Source organism: Drosophila elegans, unplaced genomic scaffold (genome assembly GCF_018152505.1).
Source record: "Drosophila elegans isolate 14027-0461.03 unplaced genomic scaffold, ASM1815250v1 contig_476, whole genome shotgun sequence".
Lineage (NCBI taxonomy): Eukaryota > Metazoa > Arthropoda > Insecta > Diptera > Drosophilidae > Drosophila > Drosophila elegans.
Genome location: NW_024545863.1, coordinates 20,797,999 through 20,817,626, shown reverse-complemented (window position 1 = coordinate 20,817,626; position 19,628 = coordinate 20,797,999). Strand labels below are relative to the sequence as shown.

Here is a 19,628-nt window from a genome sequence, read left to right as displayed (position 1 = left end):
AGCTCTGCTCGAAATAGGGGGTTGGGTGGGACAGCACTGTTTCAATAGGTCCCTACTGGCGGGTCGGCTGCACAAAGACATACACATAAAGTGGTTACAAGTATGCGGCAATTAGCATTAAACGAGCACCACATGCCAGCCACAATGCCAGGACACGGCCCAGAACAAGGCAGTGTCCTTAGGACACCAGAGGCGGCAGGGGGTCCTGTCGACATAATAATATACACACAACTACGACTAGCACACCCACACATTTTCTATGGTGTTTGAGGGGGGGATGGTGGTTGAGGGGGCACAACAATGTCATCGACAAAATACAAGGGCCAGCTCACCAGTCCCCGGGCAAAGAACTCTTTTGTTGTCCCAGTCAACAATTTGAACCCCCATCCAGAACACCGCCCACAAAAATCCTGATTACTTAACTAAATATGGCAGCTTATGGCTGGACACGGCCCGTGGCCAGTGGCCAATGGCACTAAACTCTCTGATTTACACGATTTGCATACGCTCAGCCAGAGGCAGAGTGCGAGGCTTTAATTAGCAGTCGCGGGCCTTCATCAGCCAGCAGCTGTCCACCTGAACCCGAACCCAATCCGCCGAACATCCAATGAAGGCCGGGACAATGGCCAAAAGCATTGGTGTGGCGCCTGGAGGCTTAAAGTTTCATTAAAAACACAGAGGCGGATTTTCTGTGGACACTAAAGCTTAAGCGTGTTGCATTGTATCTAGTGCCCCATTTAACGATTTAATCACCAAGTCATGCTATTATCTTAAGCGGAATTAATGACCAAATATTGCGGACACTTAGTCAAAGTGGACAGAAATTAAAGATTGTGCAATTTTAATGTTTGAAAGCTTATATTTTTTAGCTATATTTTTTAGCTTTATAATATAAACAAAAAACAGCTAAGCAAATTCTTTTTTTGTAATTCTCTACTACCACTCCCTTAAGAAAATCTACATTTTCTGCAACCTAAATCTAGCCAAATAAACTCGTACGTTGGAAAGTGAAAACCCAAACTCGGCTAATTAAGTTTTTCCTGCCCCGAAAATAAAACTTTCTTTTGTGTCCTACTTGGGGCCCATTCCTTATGGCGGGTTCATTAGCATGTCGCGTCTTCAATAATAACTCAGGCCAAAGACAGGCCAAGGCCCTGGGATCTATAGTCGTCTTATCAGTGGACTCTTATCTGGGATACATAAATTCCAGCCTCGACTTGGCGTCGGCAAAGTTTCTTGGGGTCCCGTTTTGCGGGAAGGATGAGACTCCTGAGGCCTGCGATGGGCGGTGGTGGGGCGCTAATTAAGACACGCAAAGTGCGGCGTTAAGACAAATGGTTCCGTGGCACGTAAGCGGCGCGTCAATCTTGGCCAAGGGCCACGGGACTTGGGCCATGGGTCGGCGCAGCCCGCAGGCTCAGACATTTTTTCAGACTTTGGATATAATTTTGTGCTCCCAGAAAGTTTGCCACCAAATCCCCAACCGCCGATTTTACGGCTCGTAAAAAATGTCAATGAAGTGATTTATAAAAAGAAGGCACCGAACAAATATGCTAATGCGCCTCCGCTAATGAAATGTTCAAGTGGTCATCGCTGGTCAGCGGCTTATTAGCCAGCCTATAATATAGGCTCGAGCATAATGTCTTCATTTTTTTCCGATTTGGTTTTGCGTGCCTAAAGTTGCACATTAAATTGTAATGCCATATTTTATGCTGCCAGAATTTACATAAATTTATTGTGTACATGTGTGTGGGGTCTAATCAAATCAAAAGAGTGACGGGCCTTCCCGACCCTCTTTTCTTTGAATTACTAAATAGACATGCAAACTTCTCTGGAGGTTTTGACTCGAGGCAAAGTCGCTGTCTCCCCAGCACTTCAAAAAACACACACATCAATACACCCATACAGCTGTGCTTAAAATAATAGTAATTATAACAATGGGATAAATGTAACCAAAAATCATAACATGCAAAATAAGTTATTCAAAAATTATATTTGCTTGCATTTTGAGTAATAATCAACAATTTAAGAGTTTCTTTTATTTTTTAAGTGAATTGGCATTTATTTAATTTGTGAATAAATTCAACACTATTATTTTGACCATAGCCGTAGGTGTTTAGATGTGGTTAGAAAAAAAACTGGCCACGTTGCGCATACGACGCGTTGCCTGGCACAGGGCCAACAGACTGGCCAAAAATGCAGTCTCAGCAACAACAATAAAAATAACGAGCCCAAAACTCCATTGTTGTTCTTCCTTGGCTTTATTGTGCTGTTTTTCCCTCTGTCCGACCGACGGAAGGCGATCCGAGGAAGGCGCATGTATAATTAGAGCTATGAAGCATGTCCGGTGAAGTTTGGCATTTAAATGTGGCAATAACAACAATAACAACAGCTACAGCAACGGGCAGCAGAGGTAGCCAGATCGCCATTTTGCCATTACCAAGTTGGAAATTGGGCATAGCCCAGAAGAGGCGGCATTGTTGTTCCCCAGATATATTTTATAATGCCAGAAACATGCACGAGATTCCGAGCCCAACATGCGACGGTGTATGTGTGTGTGTATGTGTATGTGGATTTCGTTTAGTTTACGTACTGCGACTCCGCATGCAAGCAGGACCGGGAGAACACGAGGGATACGAAGGACACGGAGCACCCGGAAGACACCCAGACCGGCTGGGAGAAGCTAACCAACCAACCAACAAACCAACCAACCAACCAACCGACCAACCGAATCCCGGAATTACCCGGCGGTGGGAGCGGAACAGGAACTTTGTGTGCAACTTTATCTTTTGATTTATACAATAATAAACACAAATGTGCACAAAAGTTCTTTGTACTTTGTTCTTTACTCTGGCAAAGTTAAATCGGGAAATGTTTACATGAGCAGTTGACTCCTGCTAATTGGAAGTCCTGTCAAAAGCGTCTCTCCCGGGGAGAGTCCTTCGCCGAGCATATTACAGCGGCTTATAGCAGGGGATTAAAGCGAGAAAAAAGAGTCCAGCTGACCCCCTTAAAGGATGGACCCAAAAACAGCAGGGATCCGAAAGACTCCGCTGGCCGGATCGATTTTCAATTGTGGCCAACTGGAGTCGGGGCAATTCAATGAATCGTAAGTGGCCCGACCCACCCACAAAAGTGTGCCTTAACCCATTAAATGCAAGCAACAGCAATCGAACACGCAACCCTTGGCGCAGTCACAAAACGTTAATGCAACCGAGCCGACCAGCCAACAGTGTTGTCAAATTTGTTTTCCTTCTAGCTATTTTAAAACCAATTTTAGTTCAACTTAATGAGTAGCTTAAATAAAACTGTAATACAATACATAAACTTGTATTAAACAAAAACCTTTTAAATGACATTTATTGTGTTCTCTTTTTCAGTGCTAAATATATTTTTTGTATATAACATAAAACACAGATTAGGAAGGGTTAAACAAAATTTTTTTTAAGTCTTACAACTGGGACAAGCATTATATTAAACCAAGTTTTTAGTTATAAAAAGTTGGTACGTAGTTGAGCCATCTTCGATACTAATACTTTTTGGCTTGTCTGTTTTGGTGACATCGACACCACTGCCGCTCAAAAGTTGGAGTTGAAGTTCCATGTTCCATGTGGCGTCAATGTGGTGCACATTAAGCTCAACACCGCTTTAACGCGAACAGCGTCGAAGCGCCACTTTAAGGCGCTGCCTGTAATGGCCGGCAAACTCATTCGGTATTCGGCAGAGGCGCCGCGTAATAATGTTAAATGTCAGGTGCAATGCAGCTGTCCCTGCCGCAATCGAAGTGGAAGTGGCTGTGGAAACGAAAGACGAACCCGGACCCGGACCCGGATCCGGAGTGGAGGCGCACCAGCAGGCACTAATTAAGTTGCCCGGCAGCCGCGTAACTGCCATAAAATATGCGCAGTGGGAATTCGAATTCGGATCCGGATCCAGATCGCTTTGTCGGCCCAGCCAAACACTCATTGCAGTTTGCAATTGGAGTTGCAATGGCACTGGCACTGGCACTGGCAGTTGCACGTAGTTTATGGCATCGGGCTAAGCGAAGTCGACGCAAGTCAAGAAGTTCTCCATTTGTTTCCAGCCTTAAATTTACACGAGACATGCAACCAGAAAGTGATGTGGGTGTTGTACCATCAACCGGAAGCGGGGGAGTCGTAGATAAATGTCTTACTCAGTCAGGAGCAGCCAGGAGCAGTCAGGACTCAAGCTGGTCATAAAAACGAACTACCACTTACTTTAAACTACAAACCAAACACCTTTATTCTCCTTACTTTAAAATATAAAATACTAAAACTACTGTGCCTATTCTGCAGCAGGAGTTGGAATTGTTACTCTGTGCTCCTTCACATTACTAGACCCGTTATCATCTATCTGTGATTTCTGTTTAACGGGAGGAGGGCTTTTCCCTTTGGGTCCCAGTAAAAGATCAAGCCCACCAAAAGGTGCCTCCACTAGCAAGTACATTACATAGGCAAACAGCACGGTGAATCCAAAGGTCGACCAGAAGTTGAGCATCTGCAAGGTAGGAGATATGAAATATATTACCAAACAGATTTAAGCTTGTTGAAACCCACAATTGTGTAGTCCGAGAAATACGAATTGGTCCTAGTACTTCTCACGTTCAGCTCCTGGCAGAACATGTGCCAAATGTAGACGGAATAGGAGAGCCTGGAGAGGGGTTGCCACAGCGGGGAGGATAGGAAACTGTTGGCCAGTCCTCCGTATCCATGCATGCAGGCGAAGATCACCCAGCAGAGGGCCATTGACCATCCCACTCTCGTCAGTGTGTAGTACGAAGACTCCGCCACGGTGGACAAGGCAGGAGCACTCCACTGGGACGCCGGGTAGAGGGCAAAGATTGAGGTAAAGATCATGGCCAGGCAAAGGATCCAGCCCCAACAAACGGCAGACCGGCTCAGCCGGACCTTTTTTCCCTTATTTATGTGCTGGTAGTAGCCGAAGAGAAAACCTACCAGCCAAGGCGTGGCGTGTGTATGGGTACTGTTGTAAATTTCCTTCATCCCCTCGGGAGTGTACTTTCTGGTAGTTAAATAATTAGTAACAACAATTGAACAATGATTAGCATATACCAGTGGTCATACATACTTGTACATCAATGAGTATTCTTTGACCAACATGGTGGCAAAGAGACATCCCGAAAGTAAAACAATAATGACGACTATACCAGCTGCTGCTTTCTTACCCCATTTATAGAGAGCAATGAGTAAAATTGGGGATATAAGGAACAACTGCATGTCCACTGCCAGATACCACGAATGACCAAGACACTAAAGTCCAAAGCAATGCGATTAAAACTTTTTAGATTAATAACGACTCCGACTTACGTTGTCTTCTGTGTAGTTGTTCACGAAAAGCAAAGTCAAATACCAACTTCTCTCACACTCACTCTTTTGAGAATAGCCGTCTTCAAAAAGGGGTCCGTCTGTTACCATAGGCATAAATTTCATATACACGACAATGGCAATTGCCAGAAGCGGAACGATACGGATTAAGCGATGCAGATACATCATAGGTACATTTAGTTTGCCTTGGGTTCTGTGAAAAAACAAACAATCCAATGTGTCACATATATGTGATTGCTTTATAAATTAACTCTTTGCCTTACCTATCCATTAGTCTCAACGGAATCAGCGCCACCAACATTCCGCCCAGCACGAAAAACGAATCCACTGAGAAAAGCCCATGAACAATTAAACTGGCATATGGTGTCTGCACCCACTGTAATATTATCATTTATACAAAGTTTTTACAGTGCAAGTAATGCGCTTACCGAAACAGCATTGAAAATATTAATATTCGCAGCAAGTAAAGACAATACGTATTGGTGGCAGAAAACCACCCATATAAGAGACAGACACCTTATTCCATTTAGACACTCGATTACATTCGGATTGGCTCTGGCATCAACAACTCGGAAAAGAACACGAGAGTTGGCGCGGGCTGAAAAGACCTTGACTAACGCTGGTAGACGTTCTATGAAATACGGATTATTCTGAAATTTCCATGGCACACTTATAATGTTTGGCTACTCACCTTGATTTTTCACCAGACAGTAGTCCCACAGAGTAAACAAAGCTACTAGGGCAACCATCAGCGATAAGAAACTTCTGAATTCGGCAAGCGTTAGCACAAAACTAACTAAAGGTTCAGTACACTTACATCATAAAAATGGTGAGTCCATCCCAGGGTTCCCTTTCACTTGTCTGGCAACTGGTATCGCTGATGATCATGGCTGAGCTGGGTATATTGACGTTGAAGAACTGCTTCATCAGTTGACCCACAAACGTGTTTATGTGAGCTGCCGAGCAGGAAGCCGGAAAGCATGTGGCAGTTTTAAAGTTTCCGATCCCACTGTCGACACCCAGAATTTTGGAAGGAGACACTGAGAGAAAACAGTACTTTCCCTGGATAGTTCTGCCCTGGCTGACCTCCTTTATGATGTTAAGACACTCGTCGAAGTTTCCCAGGTCGTACACGTTACCGGTAAACAGGCCCGATGGAATAGAACCCCAGGAATCGAGCACTGACATAGTACAGATTACACGGTCATAAAAAACGTATTCAGTGCCCAGTACTGACCACTTTCCAGTCCCATCATTACCGCAGTCAAGTCACTGAGGCACAGAAGATCCTCCTGAGTTGGCACTCGCGTGTCAAACAAACTTGTCTCGTTCAGTTCGACATCCTGAAAGTGTCCAGCAAACGCTAGTCCTAGCGATCTGAGTTGCTCAACCCGCTGAAACTCCGGCCGGACAGCTCCTTCAGTGAATGTATCCGCACTAACGAGGACAAGCCCGCAGAGGAAGACCACTCCGACTATGTTGACCATGCTGGCTCAACGCCTATTGATTGCTTTATGTCGAAATCGCAACCTTTTATATGCGAGTTATGTTGTGATAAGCACCTTCTAAGAAAACAGATTGTGACAGTGATATGATAATCAATTCGATTGAAGAAACCTAATAGGGTAATCTTTTAACTTATCATTTTTAATCGCTACTTCATAACATATTTAAACAAAATATTTAATAAGATTAAAAAGCAAATAATCTTAAAATTTCTTATAAGTGCCATTAAAAAGAGTAAAATGCTAATAAAGTGTATAAATTAACACTCTTATTGCAAATAGTTAAAATAAATTAAACCAAACAAGGAAGCAAACTTCGGCAAGCCGAAGATCATATACCCTTGCAGCTATTTAAAAATGAAATATTGAAGCTATGATGATTTGCAGCTCCATTATCCGATAGTTCCTATGACATCAACACCATATCGTTTTCCGATTTTAATAGAATTAAAAGAGTAATTCTGAACTGTCACATTATTAATAAGTTAAAAAGAATTAGAGCAAAAAATTATAAAATAGAAAAGATAATTTTTTTAAAATTTATTTATTGTTGCCATGGGAGCATTATTTTATAGTCGTCAGATTTTGATGAAAAATAATGAACAGCAGAATTATAATTTCATTTATTTTTCCGATTGTTCCTAAGGGAGCTATATGTTAAAGTCGTCCTATCCGGCTCGTTCCGACTTATGTACTACCTGCAATAGAAAGACAACTTTTGGGAAAGTTTCATGCAGTTCGCTTTAAGTCTGAGAGACTAGCTTGCGTAGAAACGGACGGACAGGCGGACAGACTGAAATACGGACAGACGGACGAACAGACGGACGGGCGGACAGACGGACGAACAGACGGACTGACAGACGAACGGACAGACTGACAGACGGACAGACGGAAAGACGGACATGGCTAGATCGATGCTGATCAAGACTATATATTATATGTAACCTATAGGGTCGGAAATGTCTCCTCCACTGCGTTGCAAACTTCTGACTGAAATTATAATACCCTCTGCAAGGGTCTATGAGAGTATCTAATCAGTTGCTGTTTGTGTATTGGATTCAGTTGCTTTCGGCTCGCTTTGACTTGTTGAATTGTCGTCATCAATTTGATTCTTCGTAGTCTGATCCGATTCCGTCGGCGTTTTAATCTCAGATGGTGCCCTCCTTTGAGGCCGTAAAAGCATATCCAGACCACCAATTGGCGCCTCAATAAGCAGGAAAAGTAAATAGGAAAACAGTAGTGTGAATCCAAGGGTCGACCAGAATTGAAGCATCTGTAAAAATTGCATTAAGGCATGTATGGACTTAAAAAAATCTGTTGGCATACCACTTGGTAGTCCGAGAAGTACGTGTTTGTCCTGGTTATCCTTTGGTTTATCTGTTGGATAAAACTGTGCCAGATGTAGGCGGAGTATGATAGTTTTGAAATGGGTTGCCACAGCGGAGAGGAGAGGAAACTGTTGGCCAGGCCTCCGTATCCTTGCATGCAGGCGAAGACCACCCAACCGATTGCCAATGGCCAACCCACTCGGGTCAGGGTATAATACAACGATAACTCCAAGGTGGTCACTTGCGGAACAAATGTTTGAAGTGCCGATTGAAGAGCGAAGATCGATGTAAACAACATGGCCAGGCAAAGAATCCATCCGGACCAAACCGCAATCCAACTCAGCTGGAACTTCTTGCCCTTACTCAAGTACAGGAAGTACCCGTACAAAAATCCAATCAGCCAGGGAGCAGCATGAGTGTGTGTGTAGAAGTACATCTGCTTTTGCAGACTGAGATCAAGGCTGTGGAGTGAAAATTGTCGTGTCGTAAATATATTATACCAAAAAGAAGAGAATCACTTTTGAATCATTTCCATGGCAGCTTTGTTATACATTCTTTATCTTTTTGAGTAAGAAACTAAAACATATTGCTTCTAGGGACCGAATGAGGAATTGTTTACAAATGTCTTATTTTATGTTAAAATGTACTGTTAACTTTTTGCATTAAAAAGTGTTTTTGTTTGACACTTAATAGGGCTGCAAATTTAATCACTAAGAGTATAAAACACATACCTCGTTATTGAGTAGTGGTTGACCATCATAGTGGCAAAGAGGCATCCAGAAAGCAGTACTATGAGAACAACAATACCAGCAGCAGCCTTTTTGCCCCATTTGTATAGAGCGAACAGCAGAATCGGAGAAATGAGGAACAATTGCATGTCCACCGCCAGATACCAGGTATGATCAAGACACTACAATTATAGGATTGAGTTATTGTGTTTCAAAGTAAAATGTATCTTCTGATCAATATTACCATGTCGTTCGCAAAGTTAACCACAAAAAGCATAGTCAAATACCAGTTTTTTTCACATGACGCTTTTCCATTGTATCCGCCTTTGAAAAGAGGTCCGTCTCCGAAAACTCCTGTAAGCTGAGTGTAGACTAGTATAGCCATGGCCAAAATGGGCACAATACGAATCAAGCGGCGAAGGTACATCATAGGCACATTAAGTTTGCCCTTAGTTCTGGAAAGAAATGAATTAATATTGTATGATATATCCCCCATGGAGACAAGTCCCTAACTTACTTATCCATTAACCGCAGCGCAATTAGAGACACTAACAATCCGCCGATAAAGAAAAACGAATCCACTGAGAACTGTCCGTGCAAAAAAAAATTCGTGAAAGGCCTTCTAAACCACTATAAAATATTAATGCTGTTCAAAATGTTTGAAAAATGTTAGAGTCTAAATCATACCGGAAGAATACTAAAACGATTAATATTTGGTGAATAGAGCACGTTCATGTATTGATGAAGAAAAATCACCCAGAAAAGAGACATGCCACGAATTCCATTAAGGCAGTGGATAACATTCGGACTTGACTTATTCGGCACGATGCGGAAACAAGCACGCGAGTTGGCCCTGGCCGAAAACACCTTGACTATCAGGGGAAGCTGATCTGTAAAAGATATTATTAGTTTCGGAAATCAAAAATTTAGGTGTTATTCACCTTGATTCTTGCACAAGAAAAAGTCGTACAGCGTGAAAAGAGCCACAATGAACCCCATCAATGATAGGATTACTCTGTAATAAAAAAGCTTAGCAAACTATTGAATTACGAGTAAAGAAGAACTTACATAGTTAAAATAGTGAGGGCATTCCAGGGTTCTTTCTCATTGGTCTGGCAAGAACTATCGCTGATACTCATGGCTGTGCTGGGAATGCTCACGTTTAGAATTCTCTGCACTATTGCACCCACAAACTTGTTCATGTGTGTGGCTGAGCAGGAGGCCGGAAAACACGTTGCTGTCTTCATTTTTAGAAATGCACCTATGGCACTCTCAGAGCCCAACATTTTACTGGGGTAAGCTTCCAAAAAACAGTACTTTCCACGAATGTTGTCCTTTTTAATATTGATGCACTCGTCAAAGTTGCCCAAGTCATAAATGTTGCCCGTAAATAAACCAGAGGGTATCGAGCCCCAGGAGTCAATCACTGTCAACATATAGATCAGCAAGTTATATTTTCACAACATATTAATTTATTAGCGTACTCACTTTTCAGTGCCCAAAGTTGGCCAGATCGAAGAGCCATCATAAACTGAGCCATATCATTGAGGCACAGCAAATCCTCCTGAGTTGGCAATGAGGAGTCGGAAAGGCTCAAATCGTTCAGCGTTACATTTTGAAAGTAGTCGGCAAACTCAATACCTAGTGGCTTGAGTTTTTTAAGACCCTGAAATCCTTGAAGGAAACTTTTATCCTCGGGTTGCTCTGCGCTAATGAGAACGAGCCCAAAGGGCAAAATAAAACTTACTAAATTGACCATGCTAACTCAAACTGTACTGAACGCCACTATGAAGTTCGTTCGACCTTATATACGAGCAGTTATCATTGATAGCACTGTTAAGCGTTACGAGCAGTTATCATTGATAGCACCGTTAAGCAAGGTTGGTCGCAAAAGTCGAGTAACGACTGTTATATACCCCATTATAGTTCCAATCACAAATGCGGTAATCCCTACTTTCTCATACTTCTATTATATATATGAATTTTATTAAAAGTTAATTTTTTTAATTTGCGTAAGCCTTTATAAATCAAAGAATACAAAAAGCCATAGATAAGGCCCACAACCTCTGTTCTTATTGTTACATACATTAGAAACCTTGTGTATATAAAACTGTGAGTACTGAGTATCAATCTCTTGACAGTTGATAGGAAACATTCAAGAGCCTTAATAGGGTCGTAAAATAACATCTGGTAACGGTGACGAGTCAATCAGACCAAGTTTTTTTTTAGAATTTGACAAACGATTTCTTTTTAAAGATTTGTAGATTGTTAATCATTTCGTAAGACAATTTTTTTAATATTTTGATAGTGCAGTGGAATGATACTTATGGAATACTATTTGTTATTAAAAATGCTATGTTTATTAATTTTGACAAATTTTGAATGGCAAGTTTTTCCAAACTATGGATGAAAAATAAATTCTGTCGTTTAATTTGAGTTGGTTATGATATTTTTGAAAATATTTTTCAAGACATAAGCTAAAAAATGTGGTGTGTTTTTTGATAGTTAAATATAAGTTTTATTTCTGTAACTTTTTTCAACGAATGCCATTTTTTTGAGTGTGGTTTGTATTTTAAGCCGCAGGAAATAGTTAATTTTTAAAAATTAGTAGTTAGTTAGTTGAATAGTTTTATTCAATATTATAATTAATATAGGGCTTACTAACCGGTCAGCTAAATTAAGTTGCCTATTTCTTACCGATAGTACGTTATCTTAATAATTCGAAGAAGTCCTAGAAACGTTCAGTTAGAACTTTAGCTCACTGATAAAGTTAGAATTCGTTATAAAATCGTCCACTTTAGTATTCCTGCATGGCAATCACCCGCTTCTGGGGATTTTATTTATTTTTGGCGCCTAATAAATTCAACAGAAATTTTCTTTTTACGAGATAAAGAGCATTTCCTTCCTTATCATCAATACAAATTGAACACATATTTGATAATTGTTGGGAAGTTTACTTTGGAAATTATTAATCACGTCGCATAAAATATAAATCTTCTGTTTATGCTGCTATTTTCGAATAAATTATTTAAGCTAAAGTTATTTAATTGAAGACTAAAATAAACACAGTCTATTAGATATTTATATTAAGAATAAATTATTATATAATTACATTTGCGTAAGTGTAACTGCCTTAAGTTAAATTTCTGGACAACCAATATATCAGACTGAATAACGGGGAAATATATGAGATGGAAGACTGAGGATCTCTTGAGGATCATCGGACACATGACATGTAAATGAGAATGGCCTTGGCCAAATCGGGTAGGATTCTTATTTACCGATGCAGATACATAAGAGGGCCATTTAGATTTCCCTTGGATCTGTAGTACAACGACATTTAAACTATAATATATTCAAGAAATATTGTAAAGCCTACTTGCTTTTCTAATGAGGGCAATCATCGCTACCAACAAGCCACCCAATAGGAAAAAGGACTCTACAGAGAACACACCTTGAAGGAGAAGAATTTCTCAGCCCACTAGAAAATATGACGTTATTTTGTAGGTTAATGTTAGGCATGGTGACAAGGGAATAGACTACCCAAATATTTGAGCCTCTCAATTCCTGAAGAACTCGAACCACAAATCTCTTCAAAGCCGCAATGACGAGCAGTCAACCAAGAGATGCGGAGAGAAAACAGCACTTTCCCTGAATTCAATGTGATCTGCTGACTGATCTTGAGGCACTCATCATAATTGCCCAGGTCGTAAAAGTTTCCATAAAGCAGGCCCGAGGGAATGGAACCCCAAGCATCGATTTCTAAAATATCAAATATAATAACAACAATTTCCTATTTATATCATTGAGAGCCCAAAATTGTACAACTGATAAGCTTTTAATAGCCGTTGTCATGTGCGTAAGGCATAAGAGATCCTCTTGTCTCGCCAATTCTGTTTTGTAATTCAAAGCCAAATCCTTGATGGAAAGATTTTTAAAGTATTCCGCAATCTCTTCACCCAAAGGACGAATATGCTTTAGTCGCTGAAATAGCTCTAAACGATCTGTTCCCTTCAGTTCTTAGCCCCCATGAGAACCAATATGCCGAGCAAAAAAATGGTAAAAACTTTAGCCATGCTCCCTCGAATTGATCTTTTTGGCCACCTGTTCTTTAGGGTAAAATTGGTAGATAAGCGATAAGCTTGCGGTTTAGTTGTCCAGCCGATTAGACAAAACAATTTTAAACATCTAGACGGGCAATTCCGCATTTCAAGCTTGTCGACTTCCCCGATAGTTAGCAATCAGTTAATCGTCTGGTTACCAGAAACTCTTGACCATGCAATGTGTATGTTATCTGCTATCAGGCTGAGCTAATCATTGTGTCAGCGAGCTGATATTGAACTTCTGCGAAACGGTGAATGAACCCACAATTACAATAACATACAGATAAGTTTGTTTAAGGTCTAATCGCAATACCCAAATCCAATTCCATAAAATAATAAAGATTATTTAAATTTACAAATTGATTAACTAATTATTGAGGTAACGTAGCATTTTCAAGTGGGCTCGTTTCAGACACACTTTGATCCTCTGGTTTTCTGGTCTCTAAGTCATCATTCTGATTTGAAATAAGTGCTGGTGGATTGGGGGCAGGCGGTACCCTTCGTGTACGGATAAGACTATCAAAGCCACACAAAGGAGCTTCGATGATAAGATACAAAAGGTAGGACATCAACAGTGTAAAGCCAAAATCCAACCAGAAATGCTCCATCTGTTAATAAAAGGGGAGGTATAACAAAAATGATTTATTACAAGTAAAAAGACAACATACCACAGAGTAGTTGGAGAAATATGTGTTCGTCCTATAGTTTCTGCTGTTCACTTCTTGGACGAACATGTGCCAAACATACACCGAGTATGAGAGTCTTGAAAGTGGCTGCCACAAGGGAGTGGAGAGGAAACTGTTGGCCAGACCACCATATCCCTGCATGCAGGCGAAAATCACCCAGCAAATGGCCAAAGGCCAGGCCAATCGGGTGAGGGTGTAGTATAGGGATTCCTCCAGCGTGGACAGAGCCGGAGCACTCCACTGGGCCGCCGGATAAAGGGCAAAGATTGAGGTGAGGAGCATTGCCAGACTGAGGATCCAACCCGACCACACAGCCAGCCAGTTCAACTCGAACTTCTTGCCCCGATTCAGATGCAGAAAATATCCAAACAGGAATCCAATCAGCCAAGGAGCAGCGTGAACATGCGTGGCCAAGTACAACTTCTGGCTGGGAACGCCGTCGTCCTCAGCGGTATTCCTGCGTAAAAAAAAATATATATATTATATATATAATAGTAGTGCATACTATTTTAAATATAAAACACATACTTAATGAGCAGCGAGTAGTGGTTGACCATCTGGGTGGCAAAGAGGCAGCCCAAGAGCAAAACCACAAGTACTGCGATACCAGCAGCCGCTTTTTTACCCCATTTGTAGAGAGCAATTAGGAGGATTGGGGAGATTATATACAGCTGCATGTCCACCGCCAAGTACCAAGTGTGATCCAGACACTTAAATGGTAAAAATAGTGCAGACTATATTAATCAAATCTCTACCAAATGCATTATCATTATTTCATGCACTGCCCAAGCTTTGTCAACCATTTCCATTTAAACATTTTGATAACGTTATTTATCTGCTTATCTCTAAGTACCTACCATTAGAAATTGGAGTTCATATTACTCATAATAAAGTACTCACAATGTTCAAGACCGCGTAGTTCTGGATGAAAAGCAAAGTCCAAAACCATCCATTTTCGCAAGCCTCTTTGCCGTGGTACCCACTTTTGAACAATGGCCCACCACTGACAACAGTCATCATTGCCATATAGACAATTATCGCAACTGCTAGGACTGGCAAGATGCGTATAATCCGATGCAGATACATCTTTAGCGGGTTAAGTCTTCCACCAGATCTGTTTGGAACTTATACGTTTAATAAGTTTTTGAATATATATACCCTATACCCACTTCTCCATGGAACGCAGAACAATCATTGAGACTAGTAAGCCTCCAAGGACGAAAAATGAGTCTACTGAGAAGTATCCATGAAGCACAGCCCACTGGAAAGCGTATAGCATATTGCTTATGAACATAAGTTTGTTTTAATGTAACATGCTTACCGAATATAATTCCAATTTATTTAAATTGGGGGATTTCATAGTGAATATATATTCGTGGGAGAAGATGACCCAAATAAGTGACATGCAGCGGATGCCATGGAGACACTCGATCACATTGGGGTTCGATTTGCTTGGCTCGATACGGAAAAGTGTTCGGGAGTTGACCCGCGCGGAGAAAGCCCTTACCAGAGCTGGAATTTGATCTGAAAAGCAGCTATGAAAACTGAAGTGAGGAAGAAGGTTTTTAAGTTCCAACTCACTTTGATCCTTGCACAAAAAATAGTCATAAAATGTGAACAATGTCACAATTGCACCCATCACGGATAGAATCACTCTGAAATTCCAAAGTTAAGCCAAACAACATTTTACGAAATAAAAACACTTACACGGTGAAAATAGTCAGTCCATCCCAAGGTTCACCAGCACTTGTCTGGCAACTCGCCTCACTGATCTTCATACTTATGCTAGTGCTATTTAAATTGAGTTTTTTGTGCACAAGTTGCTTCACAAGAAGTTCCATTTGAGTGGACGAACATGAAGCCGGAAAACAAGTGGCAATTCTCAAGCTATTGGCAATGAGAAAACAGTACTTTCCGCTTATTTTCTGACTGCTGCTTATAACTTGGTTAATTGACAGGCATTCATCGAAGTATCCCAAGTCCCAGATATTGCCGGTCAGCACTCCGGAGGGAATGGAACCCCATGAATCGATCACTGGTAGATAAGCAAATACAAGCACTTTGATAACAGATTATTTTTATTTAGGTTGACTTACTCCTAAATGCCCAAGACTGGTTGGATGAGAAACCATTTATTAAAGCTTTCAAGTCCGCTAGACATAAGAGATCCTGTGGACAGCGAACCTCGGACTCGAATAAGCTCAATCGCTCCAGAGTAACATTTTGGTAGAACTCAGTAAACTCCTTTCCCAGCGTCCGCAGTTGCTTCACATATTCGTAGCTTTGCAGGACATCGGGATACTTCGAATCCGAGGCAATATTACCGACCAGCCCGAGGAGCAATAAAATACTAATAACATTAACCATTCTATTCTGATTTCGATTGTGGCTCTTAGCAAGCCGACCGTGATTTTATATGGCAAATCGCTATTTGATGATAAGCGCTATCTAAAAATGTGACAATCGAAAACCGATAAGCATTTACTTAATGTGACATATTCATAAGAAAACCTCTGATAATATAATATTTGAATCACATACTGTCCGCCAAAAACTAATCGATAATCTTGAGCACTATTTATATACATATATATATATATTTTTTTTTAATAAAGCTACTCTCTAAAAAAATGAAAAAAATAGAGTATTTTAATATATAAATTAGTTAAATATACAAATTAGTTAAGTTAATGTACTCAACCATAATTTTTAGTTTTAATCAGTTCATTCTTCTGCTTTATTTTTTTCATCACTGGCACTAGTCTTATGCTCCACAACTTTGTTTTCCAAAGATTCGATACCAGTGTCTAAACTGCCAAAAAAAAGTATTTGTCCTGGATCGCTTGGCTGCTTCTGATCTCTTGACGGATGCTGAGACACCCATAGAAATCGAATCGAATCGAGCACTAAAGGATTAGGAAATGGATTAGTTTGGTTTTCTATTAACCAATTTGATCAGACTTATTTTTAAGGGCTTAATAACTGCCCGCTTAAAGTCCTCCATCATATCCGCCAGGCATTGCGAATAATCCGAACTTATAGCTTGTATATCTATTTAGTGTAGTCAATATTTCGGGGATATATCGTCATGAGTAAGCTTAGGCCGTGATGGACTAACTGGAGCTCGTCCTTCGTCTGACAGCCACTGAAGAGTCCCAGTCCGAAAAGGACCAAAATGGCAATACCGTAGACCATGTTAATTCAATTGTATTTGATTGTCTTGACCAGGTCCCAAATGCTTTTATACGCCAACAGTCTTAGCGATAAGCACTATCAACGGGTATCCCAAACCAGTGGGCTGGGACCAAACTCATGGGAACATCCCTGATAATGAACAATCGTTCTAATTTACAGATATCAAGAACTCAAAATGATGGAGAGTAATGCTATTTGAAAATTTTAGAGTAATTATAAGTAACGTCGTCCCATTTACTCCACTTGCTCGCACCTGTACTTTTTTTGTTCGCAGCTTGAGCTCGACATAAACCTATTAAATATTTTTTTCCAATAATTTTCAAAGCATTAGCTCATCATCAATTTGCTGCTTTGTGAAAATTGGCAGCAATCACGTTATGCTCACCCAGCCACGCCCCCAAAAAAACACACATACATGCAGGGAATGAGGAAAAATGGGGAAAAGCAAAGACATACACTGGGTATACACACACCCACCTATTCTTAAGCACATTTGCTTAATTTTCGAAATGAGTTCGCATGACTTACAACCACCCACCATCCCGCATCTATCATCCAGTATCCTTTATGGCCGACTCTTCTTTCGCCTTTGACGCTGGGTCTGAGTCATTCGTTTGCTTTCTCGTTGATTAAATACGGAAATTGTTTGACTTTAGTTAGGCGCATGCAATTAATTAAATTAGAGCACCCGAAAAACCATCAAACGAACGGGACATTAAATAAACAGTTCAAAGTTGAAAGAAAATATTTTGAGACAAAAAGTACGAACAAAAAAAGGTTTTAGAAACATCGACACGTGGTAAACAATTACAATCTTATTTTCGGAGAATAGAATCTTGAAACCATGAGCAGGTTATCTGCAATTGAAATATATATTAAATTTAAATGTGACCAGCGCAGTAAAAACACCTGTTTTCAATTTATAAACTATACATTTTAAAAGTACGTTCAAAATAAATGTTTGTTCCCTCTTTTGTCGATGTATCTTTGCATTAAATCTTTTGTTTACGCCTTTCACAGGCGAAAGAGCGAGCATTGAAGGTTTTAGGGTTGGATTTCAAGGCGGTTATTGAAATTGAATAATCATTTTGTTTGAGGGGGCTGGACTTCATGCAAATTTCAATTTAGCTTGGGACCAGAATAATCCCAGCCAGCTCCTTTGGTCTCCGCGGTTTACGACTTTATTTCATGACAGATTGTCATTTTAGTCGACGAAAAGTGTAACACGCCAAGCCCCGACTGGCATAATGAGGGAATGGCGTTTTTTCATCATATTTTATTGGGCCAAGGAGCTGCGCTATTCATCATGTATCCGCGCATATGAAACCCATTTGCCCCAACTCATCCAATCCTGGCAGACGCGGCACGTGCCATAAAGCGGCGTGGCCAATAAAGTCGGTGCCGTTCGGCGCGATAATAAACATGCTAATGCTCATTAAGAGGCGAGTTTGAATTGAAAATCCCCCAAAATTAATGCCAGTGTCGACGTAACGTGGCTTTAGTTAATTGAACATGTCTACCGTGTAAATGCATAATTAAATTACTTCAACTTTAACTAAATCGCACACACGGTGGACCAGCAAGGTACGCTTAAATACTTCATTAGAAGCAATTCATTTGTTTAAACGGTTGGGAAAAGAGCGTATACCACATAATTGAATGCACTACATGCTGCACATCTGTCTACAGGGCCATGTAATTACGTTAATTGGCCTCAAATGCTATTAAATGTTTGCAAAACAGAATAGGCTTGCAATTATGTCAAGAGCTCGCACTTAATATAGTTTAAATATTATGCATTATTTATAAATAAAAAACTGGTACATTTGCATTATGCCTAATGCAATTGGGGATGGAAATTTATTTCAGCTTTGGAATATATTATTAATAGTAGAAATAAAATTTCATTAAAGCCAAACTTTTCTGTGTGACATTTAATTTGGCTAATTATAAATTGTAGAAATATAAGACGAATTAATGTTTACTGCATTTTAAAGAATTTATAATTGAAAAATTCAAGCAAAATTGTTAAATAAGTAAGTTAAAAATCTTGCAAATGTAATTTTTATGTGACCAAAAAAAATGATTAAAAAAATGAAAGCGATTGATGTTGCTATAAAAAATAATCGTCCCGCTGGCGAAAAGCAAACACATTTATTACTTATTGTGTTCATTAAACATTAAAAATGCAATTGCACAGAGTAAAAAAAATTATTTAAAGGCCTAATTAATTATAATGTTCTTGTCATATATTGTGTTAATTAAATTAAACGAGTCCGTTACTAAGTATTTTGATTTCTTTAAAGTTTTTAAATCGAAATCAAAATTAACTTAATCCAACAAATTAAAATAAAATTGTTCATTGTTTAAAATAAAATATCTAAGAAAAAGTCGTTTGTAAATGAAAAATAAACAAAGCACATCCCAAAAAAAATTGTAAAAAAGTCATTATAAATCGTCCATTACAAACAAACTAAAAAAAATTAAAAAACAAAAATAAAAAAGATTTTGTCAGAAGTGGGATTCGAACCCACGCCCTCAGAGAGGACCAGAACGCTCGCACGCCCTTCTGCGAAGGGCAAAGCAGAATGCCTTGAGTCTGGCGCCTTAGACCGCTCGGCCATCCTGACACGTTGCAATCGCTTGCGCAAAAAGCTGTTGTTAAGCTACGTCACTGAGTTCTGGGTGAAAAGTAGGGAGTTGGGAGTTCCGTTATT

General features: G+C 40.1%; 3 protein-coding genes and 1 non-coding gene across 4 annotated transcripts; all 4 read right to left on the bottom strand.

Moving 5' to 3' along the window:
* Nucleotides 1–4,269: 4,269 nt before the first annotated feature.
* Nucleotides 4,270–6,894, bottom strand: LOC108147114 (nose resistant to fluoxetine protein 6). The gene is made up of 9 exons (XM_017273404.2): nt 6,604–6,894; nt 6,184–6,547; nt 6,058–6,131; nt 5,795–5,997; nt 5,630–5,742; nt 5,349–5,559; nt 5,110–5,291; nt 4,578–5,043; nt 4,270–4,518 (listed from the first exon to the last, which is right to left on the bottom strand). The coding sequence occupies exons 1-9, from the start codon at nt 6,851–6,853 to the stop codon at nt 4,306–4,308; spliced, it is 2,076 nt and encodes a 691-aa protein (XP_017128893.1). The 5' UTR covers nt 6,854–6,894; the 3' UTR covers nt 4,270–4,305.
* Nucleotides 6,895–7,795: 901 nt separating this feature from the next.
* Nucleotides 7,796–10,696, bottom strand: LOC108147302 (nose resistant to fluoxetine protein 6). Its single transcript, XM_017273725.2, has 9 exons — nt 10,416–10,696; nt 9,996–10,353; nt 9,869–9,942; nt 9,615–9,817; nt 9,445–9,557; nt 9,172–9,382; nt 8,931–9,109; nt 8,198–8,660; nt 7,796–8,144 (listed from the first exon to the last, which is right to left on the bottom strand). Exons 1-9 carry the CDS (start codon nt 10,684–10,686, stop codon nt 7,902–7,904), a joined length of 2,115 nt encoding a protein of 704 aa, XP_017129214.1. The 5' UTR covers nt 10,687–10,696; the 3' UTR covers nt 7,796–7,901.
* Nucleotides 10,697–13,314: 2,618 nt separating this feature from the next.
* Nucleotides 13,315–16,083, bottom strand: LOC108147306 (nose resistant to fluoxetine protein 6-like). Its single transcript, XM_017273730.2, has 9 exons — nt 15,813–16,083; nt 15,424–15,751; nt 15,298–15,371; nt 15,038–15,240; nt 14,886–14,977; nt 14,617–14,830; nt 14,245–14,426; nt 13,699–14,173; nt 13,315–13,638 (listed from the first exon to the last, which is right to left on the bottom strand). Exons 1-9 carry the CDS (start codon nt 16,081–16,083, stop codon nt 13,402–13,404), a joined length of 2,076 nt encoding a protein of 691 aa, XP_017129219.1. The 3' UTR covers nt 13,315–13,401.
* A 3,337-nt stretch (nt 16,084–19,420) lies between these two features.
* Trnal-caa lies at nt 19,421–19,541 on the bottom strand. The gene is made up of 2 exons: nt 19,504–19,541; nt 19,421–19,465 (listed from the first exon to the last, which is right to left on the bottom strand). It is a non-coding gene; the product is annotated as a tRNA-Leu (tRNA).
* Nucleotides 19,542–19,628: the final 87 nt, after the last annotated feature.

Excerpts from the sequence above, each read along its gene's own strand:
- LOC108147114 (XM_017273404.2), bottom strand. The coding sequence starts at position 6,853 with ATGGTCAACATAGTCGGAGTGGTCTTCCTCTGCGGGCTTGTCCTCGTT. Across the intron at positions 5,998-6,057 it reads CTGTCTGGTGAAAAATCAAG|AACGTCTACCAGCGTTAGTC; the intron begins GTGAGTAGCCAA and ends CGTATTTCATAG. Across the intron at positions 5,292-5,348 it reads ACAACTACACAGAAGACAAC|TGTCTTGGTCATTCGTGGTA; the intron begins GTAAGTCGGAGT and ends TTTGGACTTTAG.
- LOC108147302 (XM_017273725.2), bottom strand. The coding sequence starts at position 10,686 with ATGGTCAATTTAGTAAGTTTTATTTTGCCCTTTGGGCTCGTTCTCATT. Across the intron at positions 10,354-10,415 it reads CCAACTTTGGGCACTGAAAA|TGATTGACTCCTGGGGCTCG; the intron begins GTGAGTACGCTA and ends ATATGTTGACAG. Across the intron at positions 8,145-8,197 it reads ACTTCTCGGACTACCAAGTG|ATGCTTCAATTCTGGTCGAC; the intron begins GTATGCCAACAG and ends CAATTTTTACAG.
- LOC108147306 (XM_017273730.2), bottom strand. The coding sequence starts at position 16,083 with ATGGTTAATGTTATTAGTATTTTATTGCTCCTCGGGCTGGTCGGTAAT. Across the intron at positions 14,978-15,037 it reads ATAAATTGGAATTATATTCG|TGGGCTGTGCTTCATGGATA; the intron begins GTAAGCATGTTA and ends TACGCTTTCCAG. Across the intron at positions 13,639-13,698 it reads ATTTCTCCAACTACTCTGTG|ATGGAGCATTTCTGGTTGGA; the intron begins GTATGTTGTCTT and ends TTTTATTAACAG.